The sequence below is a fragment of the Bactrocera latifrons genome, unplaced genomic scaffold (assembly GCF_001853355.1).
Source record: "Bactrocera latifrons isolate USDA-ARS-PBARC rearing strain unplaced genomic scaffold, ASM185335v1 scaffold_266, whole genome shotgun sequence".
Lineage (NCBI taxonomy): Eukaryota > Metazoa > Arthropoda > Insecta > Diptera > Tephritidae > Bactrocera > Bactrocera latifrons.
In genome coordinates this window covers 390,059-413,687 of record NW_017536252.1, presented here as the reverse complement: position 1 = coordinate 413,687, position 23,629 = coordinate 390,059, and the positions used below count along the sequence as shown (strand labels likewise).

General features: G+C 38.4%; 2 protein-coding genes across 3 annotated transcripts; both read right to left on the bottom strand.

Annotated features, from left to right (window-relative positions):
- Positions 1 to 6,379: 6,379 nt before the first annotated feature.
- Positions 6,380 to 7,832, bottom strand: LOC108969799. Of its 2 annotated transcripts, none has more exons than XM_018934728.1 (4): positions 7,735 to 7,832; positions 7,498 to 7,643; positions 7,286 to 7,441; positions 6,380 to 7,218 (listed from the first exon to the last, which is right to left on the bottom strand). In XM_018934728.1, exons 1-4 carry the CDS (start codon positions 7,830 to 7,832, stop codon positions 7,151 to 7,153), a joined length of 468 nt encoding a protein of 155 aa, XP_018790273.1. In that variant the 3' UTR covers positions 6,380 to 7,150. The 2 variants fall into 2 exon arrangements, with proteins under 2 accessions (XP_018790273.1, XP_018790274.1); XM_018934729.1 differs by having other exon boundaries at positions 6,380 to 7,209.
- Positions 7,833 to 12,655: 4,823 nt separating this feature from the next.
- LOC108969801 (salivary glue protein Sgs-5) lies at positions 12,656 to 13,287 on the bottom strand. Its single transcript, XM_018934732.1, has 3 exons — positions 13,029 to 13,287; positions 12,794 to 12,976; positions 12,656 to 12,731 (listed from the first exon to the last, which is right to left on the bottom strand). The coding sequence occupies exons 1-3, from the start codon at positions 13,285 to 13,287 to the stop codon at positions 12,697 to 12,699; spliced, it is 477 nt and encodes a 158-aa protein (XP_018790277.1). The 3' UTR covers positions 12,656 to 12,696.
- Between the last annotated feature and the right edge of the window lie 10,342 nt (positions 13,288 to 23,629).

The following is a 23,629-nucleotide window of genomic DNA, read 5'->3' as shown; positions in this document are numbered from 1 at the left end:
CAAAAATAAGTTGTAAGCAAACTTAGCTGTGGTTGCAAGTAAAAATGGTTTTCATCCATACTATACGTGATATGATAATATTTTATAAAACATATCTTTTTAACTATTTTTATTTAAACAGCAATACAATTAATATTTAGCAATGTAAACAATATATAAATAGTATTTGTAAAACAAATTATATAATTTAAATTTGAATTGAGTTAAGTTTTAACGCAGACAGCAGAGGGCTAAAATAGTAATAGTGAAAACAATAATCAAGATGGTAGAAACTTRGTGTAACGGGACATCTCGACAGGCAAAAATTTATTGTATACTAACTGTATTGCCGGTTTGAAATTTCCTCTGCGAATGGTAGGCACCTTGCCGTGGTGCAGGGTCTTATTCGCAAGGCATACTCGGCGTCCCCTAACCTGCGTGGATGGTGCTGATAAGAACTGCCCATGAGGGATGTCGGGTGCCACATGCGTGCGCTAACCAAGAGCTACCACCTCCTAATCCAGGGTGTTACGCGACTCTCSTGCCCATTGGATGATTTGCAGCCAGGAGGTAAATTCGGCTGTATTCTAACGGAGCCTCCTCAACACCGGGCCGAATTGGGGAGTAACTGTGGCCTTCCTACTTCGCCATCAAAATAATAGACCCGACAGCTCACTTTGTTGAGAACAAGATCAGCACTATAAAACTAAATTAAAACCAAAAATCGGWCAACTTGGAGCAAAGGTAACAACAAAGGAAGACGGACTCGGACAACGGAAAGGATATCGGTGCAGCGGCAGGCAAAGGGGGTCAAGGAGCTAGGCGGAAGTTAGCTTCCTTGACGCTCTTTCGCCGGAGGAGCGGGCGCTGTTTGAGGAGCACGCTAGGGAGAATGATGACGACGTGCCCTCTTGTAGCGGCGCTCACCTGGCGAAAGTGCCTGGTGCCGCTGTAGCAGCAACGAGCGCCGCCAAGACTCCCGCCGGAAGGCGCAGTGGGTCGGACTCGGGTGAGTCACATGGGGCATCAACCCGGCGGATGCGAAGATCCACACAGGTAGGGAATGAGCGGTTCCATCATGAAGTGGTACCTGCGGTACCTCCGAGATGGGAAGACGCCGGAGGTGGCGGAGGCTCTAGCCAGGAACAAAGGCAAAGGGAGCAACGCATCCCTGGCAAAGAAGCACGACAAAAACGTGTCAGCTCGCGCGCAAGGCAGCGGAACCAGCAACCGTGGCCCGGTCAGTACCACCCTGACCGCATGGCGTGGCGATAGCAGAGTACTGCCCGCGGTCACGTATACCCAAGCCGCAAAGCGGAAGAGTGGCCAGATTACGCCGCAGGAGCCCACCAGCTCCAAAAGGTTGAGGGGCAACAATTGAAAGGCAGCCGGAGGCCAACCATCTGGACCGGCTCCCCACCGGTTGGAGGAGCAGCGGTGTAGATATGCGGACGCTGTTAAAGGCATCCGCATGGCTATACTGAATCTTAACTACCCGTCGGAGTCGTTGAAACCGGGAGAGCTCACGGTGCTCCATGAGGAGGTGTTCAGAGGGGAGGACTACGCGGCGTCCGTGGAGTGGGCGGAATCATGCATAGCATGAAAATGTTCCTMCCTCAGTGCGGGGACAAGCCCTATGAGTTCGATTTAGGTCTGGTGAAAAACCAGAACCGGGGCCTCAGCATCTCGTCCTGGCGCGTCATCAGCGGCAAAATGGAGGAGATTGAAGTTATGGATATTGTACTTGTACATCGACGACGAGTCGTACAAGTACGTCCGGGCAGCGAGCTTCCGCCTGTACTATAGGTCCAGCACGGTCTGCAGGCATTGGGAGCAAGGGAGCTGAACGCCTGCGACTCTTCAAAACAAGGGCTTCGAAAAACAGGCAGTGATTGTGGCAGCCCCGGAGGTAACAGAAATGCAGGTGGACGAGGTGTTGGAGCAGCCCTGCGGATGCAGGACTGAGCAGGCAGTGCCGATGTCGGCCACTGCGGTCAGACAGCAGAGCAACCCTCCACGCCGGAGCTCCTCGCCGGGTTAGGAGACCCAATGGATAGCAGTACCATGGACAGATTGCCCAAATGAACCTTCATCATGCGCCTGCAGCCACAGCTGTCATAACAAGCAGGTTCACAGCTGAGAAACTGGGCATACTGCTGATCCAAGAGCCTTGGGTCCACAGAGGAGAGGTCAAAGACCTTAGGAGTCAAACAAGGTAATCTGAAATCCCTCTAGCGAGAGACCTAGAACTTGTATAGTTGTCAGGAATAATATTGATTTCTTCTGTATTTCAGAGTTCTAGACGCAGGACCTGGTGGCGGTGCAGGCCAGGGACTTCGAAGGCAAAGACTTCCTCCTGGCTTCAGTATTCTTCCCAGGGGAGGCATCTACGGCACCACCGGAGGTGGTGGAAAAACTCGTGGAGCACTGCAGACGGCACAGGCTCCCCCCTATCATAGGCTGCGACGCTGACGCTCACCACTCGGAATGGGGCAGAACCGACTGCAACGTAAGAGGTGAGTCTCTTTTAGAGTACATTTTAGGTAGCAACTTAGTGAAAGAGAATGTAGTGTGTGAACCCACATTCAACTATAAGCAGGAGGGAGGTGTTGGACATCACCTTGAGCAATGAGCCTGCAACCGGATTGGTCTCGCAATGGAGAGTCTCGACGGACACCTCCTTGTCAGACCACAGGTTTATAAGGCAACGTAACCCTCGGAAGGCGAATTGGGACGMCTTCAGGGATATATTAAGTGATAAATTAAGCATAACGGGCAAACTGACGATAGCGTGTCAGGCCCTGGACTGGAGATTAGGCTATCTRAGTTGAAAGAGTCTGTAATTAACACTTATCGTAGCAGTTGCCCTCTAAAAGCGCCAACAGACAGACGAAGCTGTCCTTGGTGGTCAAAGGAGCTAGCAGACCTCCGGAAAAAAGTACGCAGCTTGTTTAACAAAGCGTAGAGTACGGGGGTCTGGGCAGAATGCAATAAGGACATTACGTGCAAAGCAGGCTAGCTTCAGGAGATTCGAGGTGGCGAGAATGTCGCCACTACGCCAGAAGCGGCTCGGCTGCAGAAAGCTCTGGCCAGGGGCACAAAGGACGTGGAAATAGCGACGACGCGATATTTACGACCAGTGCGGAGGACAGAGCCAAGGAGCTTCTGCGGGCGCACTTCCCGGAGACAGCTCGGGAGGACCAAGGTCTAAACGTGATCGAACACAGGCCATCCCGTGAGGATTGGAGTATCGCCAAACAGCTGTTTACGGCGGACTCGATCCGGTGGGCGATGGCCTCGTTTGAGAGATTCAAGTCTCCGGGAGCGGAAGGCGTCTTTCTGGCGCTGTTACAACAGGGGAAGCAGTTTCTGCTGTCTCATCTAGTTCGGCTGCTGAGAGAAAGCCTCGCAATGGCGTATATTCCTGAAGGACGGAGGACAGAAGGTGATCTTCATACCCAAGGTAGGAAGGAAGACTACTCGTTGGCGAAATCTTTCAGGCTTATTAGTTTAACGTCTTTCCTACTAAAAACCATGGAGAGATAGTGGATCAGGAAATAAGGATGAAGGCGCTGAAGAGATCACTGCTGCATACGGGCAGCATGCCTATAGAGCGGGCAGATCTACCAGTACTGCCCTGTACCAGCTGACCTCTGAGATAGAGAGTTCACAGGAGCACGGGGAGGTGATGCTTTGCGTGTTTCTGGACATCGAAGGTGCCTTTGATAACACGTCCCACAAGAGTGTAGCCACTGCACTGGAGAAAAGGTATGTGGCAACACCAGTGCGTAGATTAATAGAAGCTGTACTGCGCACAAGGATTGCTGAGACTACAGTAGGTGATAGAAGAATTCTTCTCGGCACAACAAGAGGCTGCCCACAGGGGGGTGTTTTATCACCTCTACTATGGAGTCTAGTCGTAGACGACCCTGCTAACACTGGAATCTCACTGGGGCAGTGAGATAGTGATGACCAACAGTGTCAAATACCTAGGGTTGATGCTAGACTCCACTCTGAGGTGGAAGTAGCAAGTAAACCTRACATTGATCAAGGTGACMAAAGCCTTAATGGTATGCAATCGGCTGGCAGGAAGGTCCTGGGTTTGTAAGTCAAGGATAGTAAGGTAGTTTTACACTATGATAGTGAGACCGATAATCACATATGGGGCGGTAATCTGGGCCTCAGCGGCGTCGCAAACTTCGGTTAAGACTAAGCTTCTGAAACTACAACGGCTGGCCTACGTCTGCATGACGGACGCAATGCGCACCTGTTCAACGGCGGCACTGGAGGTTCTGCTTGAACTTACTCCGCTTCATTTGGTCATCGGTCAGGTAGCCAAACACTCCCTTCTGCAAATAACGGCAGAGGGGTGTGGAAAAGGCAAGCTGGTCTCATTCCAGAGGATGAAAAAGATAAGTGGCAATGTACCATTGGCCCTCCTCCCGAGGGACAGTGTTACCAAAACCGTTAATTTCTGGAAAAAGTTTAAGGTTACCCTCGGTAGCAAAGAYGAACGGAACGACTCCAACCTGGAGCTGTTGTTGAGGAACAGTACTTTGAGGTGGTACATCGATGGCTCGAAAATATCGGAGAAAATCGGCGCAGGGATTGTGTTCCCACGCACTAAGGAGGCAGAAGTTTTTGCCATAAGCCGGTGTACAAAAATAATCCTCCATCGCAACCATCGCAATGAGCGAATAGCCATTCTCAGCGATGGTCAAGCGGCGCTAAAGGCGATCTCCTCTTACGAGATCAAATCGCTACTAGTGCAGGAGTGTAGGGATAGGCTGAACAGCCTTGAGGAAAGAAACCAGGTACATCCGATCTGGGYGTCTGGTCACAGAAGCATAGCCGGCAACGAACTGGCGGACGAGCTCGCCCGCTCCGCAGCCTCCACCAAGATGGTAAGAGCCGTACCCTTTACGGGGGTGGGTCCCCATAACATTAAGGAGCTGCTCCGCGAGGAGGACAGAGTGGGCAGAGAGGAGCAAGTTGCTAATGGGAGAATAAAACTTGAAAAGGTTCAAAATTGTAATAAACTTCCCCAGGAACAAACTCAGGCTACTAGTCGCATGGTACACTGGCTACTGCAAGCTGAATAGACATCTGCACAGCATTGCCTATCCTCTTGCGCTAGCTGCCGGTTTTGCGGCAGGGAGCCTGAAACCCCGGAGCATCTGCTGATTGACTGCACAGCAGTCTGTAGACGCAGATCTAAGGCCCTTAGATCGATGTTTCCGGATAGGGATCGCATTGCCTCGCTAGCGCCCGGTTGTCTACTGGACTTCATTAATGAGCTTGGCCTAGGCGAGTCAGTGTGAGTCAAGAGAGGGCATAAAAGACCAAAGGTGGCGGTGCATTTCTCATCTTCATTCATTCATTCAACTGTATTGCTGTACGTGCTGTCTGTCCATATTGCTTATTTAATACAATATATGTGTTAAATTATAAAAATAAAGTACTTTCTCAAAAAAATTTAAGACATTTTTTAAAAAAATTAATATTATATTTAGTTTAATATTTTTAATTTGCGGAAAAATTATACAAAATGGATAGGCGAATGAGCGAAGTCTTAAATTAAATAAAAATCATTCTTCTTCTTGATTGGCGTAGTCACCGCTTACGCGATTATAGCCGAGTTAACAACTACGCGCCAGTCGTTTCTTCTTTTCGCTACGTGGCGCCAATTAGATATTCCAAGTGAAGACAGGTCCTTCTCCACTTGGTCCTTCCAACGGAGTGGAGGTCTTTCAGAGCTGGAGTGTTTTCGTCCATCCGGACGATGGAGGATGGAGTCATGTGTAGAAATTCACGCAAGTTAGGAAAGTTCTCTGATCGCCATTCACTTGGGAGTGGCCAGAAACGATTCTTTTACATAYGACTCAAGCAGCTCACGACTGCCGGTCCTTGACCAAGTATCCTCTGGGTAGCCTAAGAACATCCGTTTGAAGGYGAGCTAAAGTGAGAAGGCGAAACATTCCCTGCGTAGGGTTGTGCGCTGGGTTTGGGACCCGCCACGTAAAAAAACCTACCCAATGAAAGCGCAACAACAGCCTCGGAATATAAATCATTGCTCATATTAAATTTATTATTTTAATAATAATTTAATAATATGGTATTTACAATTTATGCTACAATTATTATATAGTAGTCCGAAAATATGAATTATTATATTTTCCAAACTACATTTATAAAAAGGAATATATTTCTCCTATTTTTTTTATTTTCCACATACATTTTATTTACCCATATAAAAATTTAAATAGTTCAAGAGCTCAAAACATGCGCTACACCAGCTACATATGAATGCATATAACAACATTACTATCTCAATTACTTTTAGGTGATACAAACAACTATTATACTCTGCAGCATATACATATGTATAAACATATCGGGCTAATCAAGACCTTTCCCAAACACCTATATCTTATATACTGATTTTCGACTATCCTACAGATTTTAATGCGTTTATGTTGCGTTGTTCTTAGAAATGCCAATTTGATGAAAAATATCATCCTGGTATTTTTATATGGAACTTTGAAAATGGGAGAGAGCGTATCTTTACTTGAAAGTCAATGTATTTTCCCGGCTTTGATTGTTGCAAATTTCAAGATTGTTCCTTAACGGTATGAACATATAATACATAATGGCATCGAATGTACTTGCACAGGAACAAAGAATTAAATTGATATCCCAAACCGTACTTTTGTAGCGCTCTTATTGAAAAAACCCCGTTACAATGAACTGTCCCCAAGAGACTGTCCGAACCACGAAAATGTATCACTAACTGAAGTTAAAGTTTTCTCCCTGTTGTATTATTTCTTCTTTACTGGGGTAGACAACAAGATATATACTTAAAACCAGTCAGGTGATTACGGTTTGTAGGCACATTTATTATAATCTCTAATAATTCTATAGGGGAATTCTTTTGCTCTTCCAAGAACGCATGAAATTCAAAAATCTTACACCGAAATACATATGTACATATGTATGCAAAAGCACGCATGTACCTTATACATATACTATATTGAATATGTATGATAGCTAGTAGATGGGTTTTGGTGTGGTATATTTTGTTTTGCGTGCACCGCGCAAGGCTTTTGCAATAGCAAGATAATTCCTCTGATGTATTTTGTCTTCATGTCAACTTTCAAAAAGAGTGTAGCAGTTAAGGAAAGCACTGAACTGGAATTGAACCACAGGGAAGTGGACCCTCCTGGAACCAAACTATTAGCCCTCATGAAATAAAATGAAAATTGCTTAGAATACCCAAAAATTGTTAAAATTTSCATCCAAAACTCACATTCGCCCGTATTGCATAAATGCTTCGTCCATTCGCATTGGCTGGGGAAAGTGCAATATTTTCCATCTCGATGAGTACAAATYATATCTTGTGGTGCATTGGAACAATCAGTGACACATAACCTTTGGCATTCTTCCTTCGATATTAATTGTAGTACTGTATTTCGAGAATACTTATACTCGTATATGTATGTATGCATTCTTCCTACTTACGTGGCCGTCCCAGTCGGTAACGCGCGCAGTTGGCTTGATCGAAAAGACATGAGTTCAAAATCGTTTTACACTCATTATTCTCATCCTTACACCAAACTAGGTTTTCGTTCTGAACGTTGCAATCCACAATAAGTCCTGGTCTACATCTTGGAGGTGGATCATCAGCTGGGGTATAATCAGACGCTACTTGTGCAGACAGTGTAGCCACTGTCTCTTATACACATCTCTGGTCTACATCTTGGAGGTGGATCATCAGCTGGGGTATAATCAGACGCTACTTGTGCAGACAGTGTAGCCAACAGTGATAACAAACAAGTCACTACAATCGCATTCATTTTGGAACTGAAATAATTTAAAAATGGCAGTTCCACTGATTTAAATAGATAGCTTTTGTCACTCGTTCGCAGTACCTTTACACTTTTCTCAATAGAGAAGCTTTAATGCTCTTAGGTTTGTACATAAATATATGACRTACACATTTTAAACATATACTCCTACATCTGTATGCATTTAAGTATATAGCCATCTTAATAGTAAATATTCTCAACATTATAATTTTTCATTTTATATGGAGAATTCATACATCTGTGTTCATRGGGTATACAAAAATAAATGTGACTTCGTTCAAAAAATGCCCAGACGTGATTTTTTCTTTGTTATTTTCAGCTCTAGCTCAGTTTTGCAGCTCTCAGCTATATACTAAGAGTAATATATAATTCTTAAGTAGCACGTTATCGGAGAAATTGTAAGCAACAATCAAATAAAGAAGGTAAAATCTGAATGAACACTTTGAATAAAATAACTAAGGAATATATCATTCAATGAATATTTTTAAACGCCGATCTTATTGATGTCATCTTGTCTCCTCACCCAGATCATTTATGGTATATGTATTGGATAGTCCATTAAGTAATTTCATTTGATGACAACAGCTGATCTTGAATTTGAATTTTTCCGCGGCTTACTTCATACTTAAACGCTATACCGTCGTATATTTGATTTTCTTTGAAAAATTTAAGTAAKTGTAATTTCTAACAGGTCGCTGCAGAGTGTAATATTGGGTAGCCGAAAAAGTCTGTTCGTATTGCTAATCGAACTTCAACTTATTTTTTTATGTTTATACTAATAAATAAATAAATAAATATGTATCAATTTGGCTGACCACTTTTTGTCATTTTTCCGCTAGAGAYTTTATTCCATTAGTGTAAAACTTTCATCAGTGTAAATCGAAATTTCGAAATTTTCAGAACGGAAGCGAGCGAACCATTGTTGTGCTACCTGAATTGATACAGCATCGTCTCCGTAAACGTCACAAATTGTATAGGTGACTTGCGTGGCATTTTTTCCTTTTTTATACAAAAATTTCAAAATATAGCGAATTTCTTCATTATTTTCACTCATTTTGGAAAAGCTGTAACTTTTTTTCAACATACCCGAATTTAGTTTTTTTTGGTTAAGGGATCGTCTCAGTGTGAAATTTCCGAGCAATTGATTCTATCGCTCTATGGAAGTATTTATTTATTTTTTTTATCTTCCTATTTTTTGTACGAAAAACTATCGAAAAAAGGAATAAATTCGCTAGTTTTTGTTAAAATCGCTGCCATTTGGTCAAATAAAAGAAAACACACACAAAAAAATCTCACCTTTCCAACACTATATTAGTTTTGTTCACCGAACGGTTGATTGCATCACATAAATATGATCGGGTTGGATATATAAATGATAAAGATGATGCGACGAGTTGAAAACAAAGTAACTGTTTGTCTGTCAGTAAGTATTTAATTTGATTACTTAATTTGACGCAGGCAAATTCCCTAAGCACTCCAACTGACACTAAAAATGGATGAAATATTGTGATAAGCCCTCTCACTTCCCACATAGAGGTACTGTTAAAATTTAATAAATGCGATTTAATCAACAAATAAATATGTTAGAGACATTACATTTTACTCCCCAGATGGTATGAAGGTTTTTTATAAGAGTAAGACTTACACTGTTTTAGCCAAATTTGCAACAGCGCTCCAGTTGTTTCTTCTTTTCGCAATTTGGCGCCAATTCGATATACTAAGTGCAGCCAGGTTTTTCTCCACCTGATCTCTCCAACGGAGTGAATTTCTTCCTCTGCGTCCGCCTGCCCTAGCTGGGGAGGGGATGTTTCGCTTTCTCACTTTAGCTCGCCTTCAAACGGATGTTTTTTGGCTACCCAGAGAACACTTTGTCTAGGACCGGATKTCATGAACTGCTTGAGCCATATATAAAAAAAAATCACCTCTGGCCCCTCCCAAGTGAATGGCGCTCAGAAAGCATTCCTTACTTGCGTGAACTTACACAAATGACTCCATCCACCACCGCTCTTTCACCACGACTTTAAGTTAAAATTATATATTATATATACTTTCTCGACCGATTTCAACCAAACTCAGTTTTACACATCCAGGCATTCTTATCTTACAGTGTTCTCACAACGCCACGCCTACTTTCCATATAAGAAAATTTAAATTTATGGGCAGCCCCATCAAGTTTACAGATATGCTTAAAAACTTATGAAGGCTTTTAAATCTCCCAGAATCGTGGGTCGTGTCAGCTGATTCGACCTATCTTATGGGCGCGCAATGTAASTGCCCAGTGAAAAACGCTACTCCCTTCTCTCTTTGACKTCGGATGACGTGAGAATCTACAGCATTTTGGTTTTTGCCGTCTAAACGTGTCAGCTGATTGCTCTCTCACAACCCAGGGCTGCCAATATCTATATACTGTAGTAATTATCAACTTTTATAATTCAATCTGCTCAATATGTTTGAAACTTTCTTAAAACAACTCAAAATTGGAGTCGAATGCTATTATTTATAAATATATAAACTACTAACTACTAACTAACAACTAAATATATAAACTAACTTTTAATATATAATTGTTTTCACTTTTGATATTTTATATTATAAAAAATTGTAATTGAAAACAAAGATAAGTACAAAACTATACTCGTATATGCGTATTGACCAATGGCAACATTGTTCAAATGAAAACGAACAAAGATGGCTGATTTCTGCGTTTTTGCCACGTTTTTCACGGGGCACACATTTTGCCGATGAGGAAGGAAAAGGGAGGAAGGCAGTAGCGTTTTTGACTGTTTCTGCTATAACTCAAGAACGGCTGAACCGATTTGGCTGAAAATTTGTGATGAGGTCGCTTAGAACCAGGGTAAGGACATAAGATACTTTTTTTTTTATCCCATTATGTTAAAATTCAATTAAATTCATATCTGCAAAAAATTGCATTTCAAATCATAAGCATTTGTTAAAAGTTCTTGTAATAATCATTTAAGAAATTTAGTAATTAAAAAATAGAGAGAAATAAGTAATATGTAATATCCATATATGCGTAGTATATTATATATACCCATATATAATATAGTATATATTGACTGTGCTCTTAAACCTGGCAGTTTTTATAGGACAAACCCGTCAGATATATTTAATATCACAAAAAAAATGGCACTATCAAGGTATAGCGGATACTTTGCTAGATTATGGACGAAGGAGGCAAATACATCCATAACAAACCAAATATCTACCATAAAAATATAGCGAAAKAATTGGAGTGTTGAAAAAAAGGTCTATTATAATTTGAGATATAGGGAAATCTTTTGTACGCATTGCATGAGCAGTGAAATATTTTAACGGGAACGATGAAGTATATGTGCAAAATTTCAAACTAATCCTTTGTAAAAAATTATGAAATTGCTAAATATTGGGAATGGTAGAATAGAACTGCAACAAAATACGCAGTGCAATGGATTAAAACTGGCTCAGTAATTATTCGATGAATAATAAACTACGTGCATCCCAAAAGACTGATGCCATTACCTTGCCTGCCGATTTTTTTGTCTATCCACGCTTGAGAACCGTTTCATAATATACAGTCCACGGTTGATTCCCCCAAAAACCAATTCTTTATTAACGCACCAAATGGATTAATTTTTTTGTAAACTAACACAAGTCGGCTCAACCAAAAATGCTATATGTTATTAACTAATAGTCATAATCTAAATAAGAGAAATCATGTAGATGACATTAGTGGTATTATCTATGTATCAGCCGCAGTAAAACGTGAACGGGTCTTATAGTATTTTCTATAGCGAAGCGAAGAAATCGCATGTATAATAATGTTCATAGATGCACAATTTAGAAAACTCCAACGCTAAGAATGTACAATTAAAGCTTGTAGAGCTGGTTTACTACAACAGAAAAATAAAATAAAGTGAATTGGATAGTTTGAAAAGYGCATATAGTATGAAACTTATGACATTGATTACTTCTTTTGACTTTGATAAAAGTTTTCTCCGTGGAAGGAAGCTTAGTAAAGGATTAATCGTTGCCAAGAGTAGAATGAACGATTCACCGCTTCGTCTACCTCCCATATAGTCATTGATTTTCACGTGTCAGTGTCAGTGTCAGATGAGTTTAATTCACTGTAGTTATATAATATAATGTATACATATGTGTATARTGTATTATACTCTGAGTAGATGAGTCGAAACTGGTCGTGTTTGGAGGAAAAGATTCTAGGCAGTGTGTCTGTCGAGTCCTAAACTTGTATTTCCAAATTATACGGTCAAGACAGTAAATTTGAAATATACATGTTTTTGTTATAGCAGTATGGCCTCAATTCATATGGCATCATGGATCAAAATATGTMCCTCAGGATATTATGGAACGTTATGGTGTCGCATGCCTGTTCGGATGCTCATTCATGTAGGATATCGATCCAAAAGAAACCACCATATTGGCTAAGAAAATATTGTTTTAATAACTTGACCAGCTTAGTCCTCGAATTTCAACCCCAAAGAAAACTTATGGGATATAAAACTATATATTTCAAAGCCATTCCCCTCCTTAAACTGTTACTTTGGCATGTTCAAAAGATTTAGGCGCATACCCAAGCTTYACGATAAAATATAGTGCAATGTCATTTACTGCCATTTCAGTGAATGWCTAGAAATGTGGGGATGGGATTTAATGCACCGAAGAAATTAAGCCTCGCAATACAAAATTTCCCTTACAAGAACTTGATTTTGATCGGACATTTTGTATGACAGCTACATATATGCTATAGTGAAACTTAATATAGGTTAATATATAGGTTATAAAATTTATTGAATACATCTATATAACCATTCCACAACCAAATATTGGTTTTTCAAAAGCAGGTACCTWTGCTTACTGAGATGTATGCTATAATAAAAAATAAATATTGTGTTATCACACTCAACAAAATTAGTCAATTCAATACACACCTTTCGAATTCCAGCATGACCATTTGTCCAATTCGCACTGATTTTTGAAGGTGATCATACCGTCGTTTCGATCCCCATGTACCGTCACATAGGGAAAAACACCACACACCGGTTTTATAGGCGCTTGCTCACACGCATCCATGCACTTYGTCTGACAGATTTGTTGTGAAGTTGTTGTCAATTCTAAGTGGAGTTGATTCAGGGTGGTTTTATAAAATAGATCATTTACACGTACTTGGTAAGCAGCTATTCTGTCGGTGGCAATTTGTGCTGGCAAATAGACAATCTGTCTTGAAAAGTTTGCAAACGCTGTCTATTATTGTCCACACCGGCGGGCTGCTATAGTAAGGATCACATCGAAAAGCCAAATTACATCGCTCCGAGCATACGAGTCCTTGGGTGGTGGCTAATTCTTGCAACTGTTGCGAATTCGCCGCTATCGCCAACCCAGTTAGTAAAGGAAAAAACACAAAAGYATTTCGTATAGTAAACATTTTCTTAATTAATAAACTACTTGTATGTACCCAACTGGAAACACTAAAATATTTCATGTCGTTCTCTTCCAAAATGAGTCGGCGACTTTTCGCCAATTAAAAGTAAAGCTGAAACGCAGAGAGTTAAGGCAGTTAAGACAATACTCTGTTATTTGCACAGGTGACACGTTCCATTAGGAAGCAATTCGCCAACACAAACTTGTCACACGTAGTTGCAAGGGCATGTGTTGTGGGTGGGTTAAATATGTCAAATAACTGAATTAAGCTCGGCATACGATAATACGGGAAGGGTAGGGGAAGTACATATAAAGTATGAAAGTATGACACATGTATGGTAATACATTTTATGTACTATATACACCCTTTAAGCTTAATAATCAATACTTGTATTTTTAATGTGTAGTTTAGTTAAACTTTTTCGATTAATATACTATGATTCAAACTTCAATTAATATATTTTTTTAAATAACTCAATGTCTTATTGGTGAGAGTTATGTAAAAAGTTTCAGCTTCCACTCTAAGTAGAAGACAAAATAATAAAATAATAAAAAAATAAGAAATATGAGGAGGGGCTATAAAGTCAGTAATGTTGTCAGTTATTTATATTAAATAAAATTTTATTGAAGCTATCGCTACGGACCGATAGACATCCGAAATCCAATCTATCTTATAATCTTCATAACTTTTTTAGTTTTTCCAATAACTGTTTGTTGAACAAAATTTTTGAACTCTGTGCATGTTGCGAGAATTTAATTGAAGTCTAAGAATGTGAAGATTTTACCGGTTTAGATTTATTCGGTTGTCAAATGTGCAAGTGTTGTTTGGTTTTCATCTCCAATTTAACCTTTTGATTTTGACCGTTATGTGCCATATATATTTTTATATCACAGTCAAAAAAAAAAAAAAAAAAATTAGGGGCACTGCTAATTGTCACGACCAAAATAAAACTCACTGTTTTTATACTCTTGCAACCAGTTTCTACAGAGTATTATAGTTTTGTTCATCTAACGGTTATACGTAGAAGCGAAATAGATATAGGGTTATACTCGTATATATACATATATAAATGATCAGGATGACGAGAAAAGTTGAAATCCCGTTGACCGTGTGTCTGTCTGTCCGTCCGTCCGTGCAGTGGTATGTGGGTTTCTTAGTACACAAAATATTCGAGTTCGTAGATGGGCGTAATCGGACCACTGCCACGCCCAMRAATCGCCATTAACCGAAAACATATAAAGTGCCATAACTAAGCACTTCCCGTATAACACAATTTTAGATTCCACTTGATTCGTTCAGTTTCCAGTACGCAAATTAAGGGATAAAGCTTTGCACGAAAAATGTCTTTAGTGTGTGCCACCTTATGATCAAAAATTGTTTAAATCCAATGAAAACTCTTCAAGCCCGTAAGTACCGAATATTTAGACCCCGATATCCATAGTTGACTTTTGATCGAAAATGTCGGTCAATATGTGATATATAATACATATAAGTAAAATTAAGGGAAAGTCCTTTGAGTGAAAACTTGGCCCAGACCCTATATAACTAATATCAGCATTTTCTAACAGCCGGTGTACTTTACTCTATATGATTGGCTTTAAACATTATAGTATATTTCTGGTTTGGATTCTTGTAAGTCGTAAGAGTATAAAATGTTCGGTTGCACCCGAACTTAGCCCTTCTTTATATGTTAAAACTATTTTATTTGAAAGTGTTTTAATACATTACTAAAATATGTATATATATTATGTATGTATAGTATGCACAACTCATTTTAATTAATTAGTTTGAAATTAATATAAATATTTCGAAAAAGTAAGCCCCTGYCTCTAATAGGTTTAATGACCATATCTCATAAACCATTTAATATACAATAACCAAATTTACTCAAGATAATTCTTATAGAAACTTTTATGGACAGTGTGAAGATCTTAGAGGATCTTAACTCCGCTCACTCCCCATATGGCGTTGTTATAAAAACGACTAAAAGCGCGATAAATCAATAACATCAGAGAAATTAAATTTTACCACCGAGATAGTATGAGAATACATATTTGGGGATCCGCCCGTCCGATTTCAACCAAATTCGGTGCTTAACAGTTTTTAATATTTCTATGTTACGGTGTGAAATGGGAAATCAAACTACAACCACGCCTATTTCCCAAATAAAATAGTTTGAATCTCTTTTGATTTTTTCGCTCTTTAGTGTACTCATTAAGAAGAAATAGACTGAGAATAGGACCGAGTTGACACAAAAAGATCTATTGAACCAATCGTTACARTTCTTTAACAACTTTCAAAATAGGTTCCTCTGCGTCGATGCAGCGCTACCACGTGATTTCCAAGCATTGAAGGTGTCACGGAAGGCTTTCTTCGGAATAGCTTTGAGACTCGAGGTGTATGCTGCTTGGATACCCCCTTGGATCGCCTTTTTGTCTCGGGATCATACTCAGATATCCATGACTTGTTATGTATGTATATTAAAAAATTGGGTTTCACTTTCACACATGCTCAAATTTTCTTGGCACACTTCCACTCGCCTCAATTTATGGTCGTCAGTGACTACTTTTCTAACCATCTTCGCGCACACCTTGCACATGTCAAGTGCTCCGTCATAATGTCATGAACCACAGATTTTGATACATTTAACATCTGAGYAATTAAACGAATACTTAGTCGACGGWCWAAGTTTAAAACTTTGCGCACAGSAGTCATATTGTCAGTGTTTGTCGAAGTCGCAGGTCTCCCAGCAYGGTCTTCGTCARCGACCCCTTCSCGGCCTTCCAAAAAGACCTGGTGCCACCGAAACACACCACTCCTTGATAAATCAATATATAATAATATCAAACGTCTCTGTCTCAGATGTACCGATGGACGGAAGATAACGCCTTAGAAGTATGTCACTTTATGACAAAAATTGTTCGATCGCAGGTACCTAATATTAGGATCCCAGTACCTATAATTGACTTTTACCGGAAATAATCGATTGATGTGTGAGATATATAAATTGAAATTCATAGATAATCCTTTCCTGCCAATTGTAAATCTGTGTTTAAAAAATGTGTTGAATCGTGTGAATATTTCCTCTAGCTCCAGTATGTTTAATACAATTATCCTTGAACCTCTGGGTGACTCGATACCACATTTATCGGTCAGTATGTGAGTTATCTCAATGAGAATGAGAGTGCGTGTTTTACTCCTAAGAGTGTACCTTTGTGCCTAAAATTAATAAATTTCGGGAAAACTAACTAACTAATCATTTCCATGACCGTTTTGTTTCGTTTTGTAATACGTTGTTTGATACCTTGGTAGTCGGAAAGCTTTGTTTCACAGACGTTAACGCGGCGCTATTTTTTCGAAAAAAAATCATGCTTTCCCTTTCTTTAGGCCCAAATGATCTTTCAATATGTTTTTCACTGGCCCTTCCGATTTTCCAACGATCTCAGTAAGATCTCTGACTATTAATTATCGATTCTCAAGGRCCATTTCCTTTATTTTATTGRTGTGTTGATCATTAGCAGATGTTAAGGCTGTCGACGTGGATGTGGTTCGTTGTCAACGTGTCCTCGACCGTCTTTGAATTATTCKTACCAATCAAGTTGAACGTGTCCGCGACAAACAATTATCACTGAAGGCCTTTTCCAACATTCTGAACGTTTTGGTATCAAAAATTTGAATCCTCTCACAAAATTTAATCGAACTTCTTGTTTCACAAAGACAAGCATATTCTTAACACCAATTATTATTATCATCTGTGCGAAATGGCACTTTCAGTCATACCAACATAGAAAAAATTTCGACGAATTGGTTTTCACACAAAAGTCAAATAAAAAAGTTTAATTASTTTTTACCTGCAGTAGTATACTTGAAGTATAGTAAATATGCAGTATGACAACCTTTTTAATAGGTAACTAAGGGAATTCCCTCRGAATTTCTTTGGTGCCACAGATTGACCGATAATTTCGACAAAAAGTTTCAATAGGAACTGGGATAAATAAATTCTGCATCTGGGGCTGGAACAGTTGTATTCCGATCTTGACAATTTTCGTTCATGAGGTTGCCCTTGATTTTTATATTGGAAATTGAAAAATCAAATGGAATTAAAAGATTGATATATAGAAAGTAGTTTTATATTGATTTCTCCCATTTTCGTTCTGTTACATAGAAATGCCAGGATAATATTACACTGTTTTCAAAATGTTAACAAAATTAGTTCAGTGGTATTCGAGTACAAACATATACTGATGTTAAACATTTACTACAAAAATGTAGTAGACGGTGTTACGTACACAATAATGCTATGGCTATATCATACAATCATATCTGATTTGTTGTACCCTTAACCGAAATGATATAAAGTGCCGTAACTAAGCACTAAATTAAGGTATCGAAGGAGATCGCAGCAGCAAGAGGCACTTATGGGCTAAAAATTTTGAAAAATACAGGGTTTGTCCGGTAAGTAGGACTGAGTTGATTTAAAAAATTTATTGATTCAACCGTTAAAATTCTTTAAATACTATCAAAATAGGCTCTTACACGTCGCTTCAGTGCTGCCAAGTATTGAAAGCGTCACGGAAGGCATTCTCCGGAATAGCCGAAATGCATGGTGGTTGGATTCAATTTCAAGTACCTTTTCAGGCAAGGAAACAAAAAAAGTTAAGGCGGGCCACATCAGAGCTGTAGGRCGGTTATGGAAACGTTGGGATGGCGGCCTTAGTTAGGGTCGTCGTCGCGGTGCAATTTCCAATAAACTGYGATGTCTTATCGGATCCGATTKACACCTCGTTGTAGTCTCTTGAGGACTTTCTCGTAAAATTTAGCATTGAAGGTTTGTCCAGGAGGAACAAATTCATGATGRACGATCCCTTTGATGTSAAAAAAGACAATGAATAGACTTCAGATTTGCTCATTCATCAACGGACTCTTCCCAGCCCTCCAAAAAGCTCTGGCGCCACCGAAACATACCATTTCTTGCTTAAGCAACATCTGGGTAAGCCTGATTGTTCATATCAAACGTCTCTGTTGAAGATTTACCGAGTTTAACACAGAAACGCGCGAAAATGTTTGYCCTGATTCTCCAAGTGCTCAGAGACAACTGACCAGCCACTGGTTCGTTAGCAAGGAACGCCTTTTACCGAATCAAATTGGTGCGCGCACGCTCCGAAGTACAATCGCGGCGAAAGAAAATCCTATTCTTTCCGAACAAACCCAATATTTTAACCCGCCAGCTTAAATTATATTAAAAACATCTTCAAATGTGATATAAACTAAAGCGAAGAGGAATAATAATATACTGAGTTGATGTGTGCGTGTCAAACAGAAGATCTATATTTATTATGTTATATTCATTACCCTAATTACATTTTCACAATTTTGATATCGTGGAGGGGGCAGCTTTCTTAGGTCTTCACATCGTCTTTCTCCGCGTGTTTTAATCGTGACAGCATATCTTTGTGCCAAAAATGGATAAATTAGGGCATAAACTTGCTCCCTTATAACCAYTACCAGGAATATTTTCAAATATCCGGCTGATTTTGCTCCATATGATTGTTGATTGTATGTGAGGTAAATTAATGATAATAGTTAATTGAGAATATCGGGTTGATACTAACCCAACTCCCAAATACTACATATAATGACTTTAGTTTATCTAACAAAATTTATGTCGAATTTGGTGGCCAGTGTATGAGTTACATAGAGTATATCTATTCCATATATAAAACTTCTTAGGTTCCGATCCTCTGSTTGACGTTTTACATCTTAAATTATTTCCCTGGCTTTAATTCTTGCAAGTTGCAAGAGTATAAAATGTTCGGTTGCACCCGAACTTATCTATTCCTTACTTTTTTATTTTTATTTTTATTATTATGGGGTACATAGAAATAAGTTAAAACATACATATTAAACGGGTACGCATACCTACATATATTAATTTATTTGTTACAGTTATAACAAGAATTTGAAATGGGTGTTAACTTGTGCATGCCACTTCCAGTTTCACTACCGCACAATGTCTTACCAGCGACCATAGGCTTTTTATTACTTTCTGGTTGCTAAATCTGTGCGTGTAGTAGCAGAATTAACGGTGGCTATGGCACCATTTCAAATCTGCTTGTTAAACMCAAAGGTATTTRGCCCCCTTTCAAAATGTGCTTGGCTACTGTTGTAGTATAGAATACTTGTAGCAATATTTTTGAATTAAAATTTCGCGCCAAAACCCATTCATCAAAATGTTATTTCTGGGTTGGTTTAGTTTATGCTTGTCTTTTTGAAGTACATAGAGTGCATTCGGCGATTTTTGCGRTGGGTGAATTTATTCAACAAAGATGTTCCATTAAATTCTGTGTGAAATCAAATTTCTGGTGCCGAAAGGTTCAGAAGGTTGGAAACGGCCTTCGGTGATTGATGAACGATGAGCCTTGTTCAGGACGGCTATCAATATCAACTGATTATCAATACGTCGATAAAACAAAGGAATTGATGTTTGAGAATCGACGATTTGAAATTAAGAATTTTAAATTTATGGACAAATTCTTACTATTTTTTGCACATAATATTGCATTAATGTATGTAACGGCTTTGTTAATATTTTAAACCCTGCAAAAATACCACTGATGATAAAGAAAGCAATCCTAAAATATGTTTCACTCGTTCACGAAAATTCGGCTGCGAATTAATTAGTTGACGTTCAAATGGAAGTTGGATTATATTGCGATTTATTTATCCATAGCCACATACATATATACACATATGGAATTATTTKTATAATGAAGACGACTTTTGTAGTTTTCTGTTATTGGAATATTTAAAACTAGTTGCGGTTGACTAACAAATCATAAATTGCCAGTGCTAAATTTGACTGTGTGAATACTAGGAGATAATTTGTACCACCTCCACCAAAAAGAGACCAATTTTTTTTTTTTAATTTTTAGGATCAAACCGAAGATAGAAGAATAAGAAGTGAGTTCAATTATGAACATGGATATGTTTTGGCTGCATCGGATGCGAATGCATTGGATGCGCAATATGTCAAAATAAAACACAGGTTTACAGGTTGAGTTAGTTGTGGTCAATAAGCTACGGAGAGGATTGCTTGAGTGCATGATAGCTAAAGAACCGAGGTCCAGGAGTCATCGACTTAAGAAATTTCTAATTAAACCTAATTCAGCAAATACGTCAGAAGCTGGGTATAGTTGGRTGGTATGTTAGAACGGTTCATTCGGACCTTAAAAGAGCATTTGGGAAATGTGGTAGACAAGTATCAAAAGGATTGGCTTTTGGCATTTAAATTTATTGCAATTAAATATTATTATATATTGGACTTTTAATAAATGGAGAAACTATTTAARCCTTTTTATGATTTTGGAATTTTTTATATTTATTTTTTTATAATTGAAAATTAATTTAGCGTTTCACCAAATAAATTTAAATTTGGCTTTTTCATTGTTTTAAATTTTTTAGCGATCTTGAATGGCGGCAACAATCCTCCCGTTCACATACATATATTTTTGGTATAATTTAAATCTGTCCGTTCCAGTCTTTAAAATTGTGAAACGTTTTGATGGTATTTTTGTATTTGATACCGAACTGAAATTTTATSAGATTTGAAACTGCAAACTTATTTGGCAAATGTATATGCACCTATACATATGTACATATGTATATGTTTGCTCTTAGAGGTCGCATTTATAAACAATAATAAAAGAAAATGGAATTGAACCATTTGAACCGAACGTGATCGGAATGAAAATGAAAGTTACAATACGGAAAGGTGAGCTAAATGCAATGAATAGAGATTAGTAAATAAAAACTGTGAAATTTCATCATTAACATTTTGTTTAACAATTTTTGTACCACCATTCAAATGAGGTCAATGTCAAAGTGTTAATTTTCTACTATTCAATATATTTCAGTTAAAAAAACATATGTGTAATCAAATATGTATAATATGTAAATAAACATATATAAAAAACATATATAAAAATTTGTCAATATATATTAATATTTATATATATCAAACTGTTTAAACTTTCAAAGTGAAGTGCATCTAATTTTATGAAGTTTAACAAGCCTAATAACGTTATTAGGTAAGCAACGTTTATCATTTTGCGATTACTAAATGGAATAATTTCTTCTTTCCCGAAGCATAGCGCATGTTGACAATTTTAGTATTTTCTTCTTTAGTTGTTTCTGTTGTTTCTTTAGGAAACAATCAGAATTGGTCTTCGCATTCATTAAATATTGTTTCGAGGAAAATTTGTTTTATTTCAGGGGGCCTATTCTGTAACTCGATTCGAAAAAAAATTTAGACGAATTCAAATTTKTTTTATGTTGTAACTCGATTTTCGGATTTTAAAGCTACTTTTCGAATCAAATATTCGTTAGCTTTGAAGTTGTAGAAAGCAAAAACGTAAATTGTACGTATATATTCTGGCATAGGGTGGTGCAACTTTCGCATAATTATAAAGTAGATCCGAATTTCGAATAGAATACATTTACGAATCGAGATACAGAATAGGGGCCCAGTTATTTATAGCTTCTTATAAATTATTCCTCTTTATCTACTTCAAATTACAACTTTTGACCACCTATTCCAAAGTTTTTTTTTAATATAGTCATCCAAATACTAGTGGAGAAGTTTGGATTCAAAAGAAAGTGCTTCGGCCCAAGCAGCTAAATTAAACATTCCGTATATACGGATGTGTGCTGGGTTTGGGATCCGCCAAGTAAAAAGCACCTCCAATGAAAGATTACCAACTGCCTCGGATGAGAGATCGCATTCGATGGAGCGATGAGCTGTATGAGATATACGATGACATTGACCTGTCATGTCATGTTGTCCCAATGGACGAAAACACTCCAGCTATGAAAGTATTCGACGCAGTACCCGCCGGGGGAGGCAGAGGCAGAGGAAGAACTCCACTCTGTTGGAAGGAATGCTTGGATTATCCAATTGGCGCCACGTAGCGAAAAGAAGAAACGACTGGCACGCTGTTGTTAACTCGCTTATAATGGCGTAAGCCAGGGGAGGGCATTTTAGCCCTCAGTGGCATTTTGCCGGTAGGGCACGAGTGCAAATTTTGAGGGCTTGATGAGGGGATCATCGCGGACAAACATGAAGAGGGAAGAGAGAGCAACGTATTTTAACACTCCATATTTACAAATGAGAGCAACGTATTTTGCCTAACAATGTTCACAAATGAGAGCGCATATATGGGAAGTTGCACTGTGGGTAATATTTGTAAAATTGCCTAACAGTTTTAAGTTCTTTGTAACTACTATAAATTTATAAAATGTAAGACAAATAACAAAAACTGTAATAAATGTTTTATTTTAGTAATCATTTTTTTAATATGTCAGCATTTAATATAGTTTATTTGAAATAAGAAATTCTATGTTTGGTCCAATCTCATTTGCTGTACCTCCACGCATTATTGCAACAAAATTTAAATCAGATAACCTACTTCTTATTTTATGTTTGTTTAATTTCATTACTGAAAAAAATTGTTCACAAGTGTAGGTACTTCCAAACATAGATATAATTTTCGAATCAAAAAAGAAGTGAGAAGCGGAATTCGATGTTTCTGCCATTAGCGTTTGTATCAGTGATCGGCATGAGAGGATCTGTCACTGTGTTGGTGAGCACGAAAAAAAGTAGCCCAGTGAGAAATTGGAATTAAAATTAAGCAAATTTTATAAGTAAAATTATCAAATTCTCCATCTGAAAACGGCCTACTTTGCCTAACAATCTCCAAACTAATGGAACTTGATAGCTGTGTTTTTAGGTTTTCATTAATAAATGTTCTAAAATACTTTAAAAAAATTTAAATATTATAGTTTCTCCATATAATAAATAACCACTATATAGTAATTTTTATTCGTACTAAATGTTTGGTGTTTTAATTTAAATGCCTAGAAATTATTATTTTGTCCAATCTGGCCATAATGGTAATATGATAAAAAAAACACTATTTTCAAGTGCTCTCGCACTGGAATAAGTGGAACATCCCTTTATTCTTGGTTTGCACAATTATACTACGAAATGCCGATCACTGACTTAAGTGAGCGAAACTTCAATACTTATACACAATTTTTACTTGTCACTAACATTCCCTCACAAATCTTTGAAATGAGCAAGAATCCCTGCCAACCACGGCTACCCTCTTGTGTGAAATATTTTAATACAACTACACATTTTTTCTCTATGCACTAACACCAACGCACATTTTCGGGTTATTTTTTGTTTACCTAAATGCGATGAAAAAAGTTTCTTTCATTTCTTAATTTACTTGAATGAGTGAGAAGGAGAAAACATAATTATCAATAGTGCCAAAAGATAATCCCA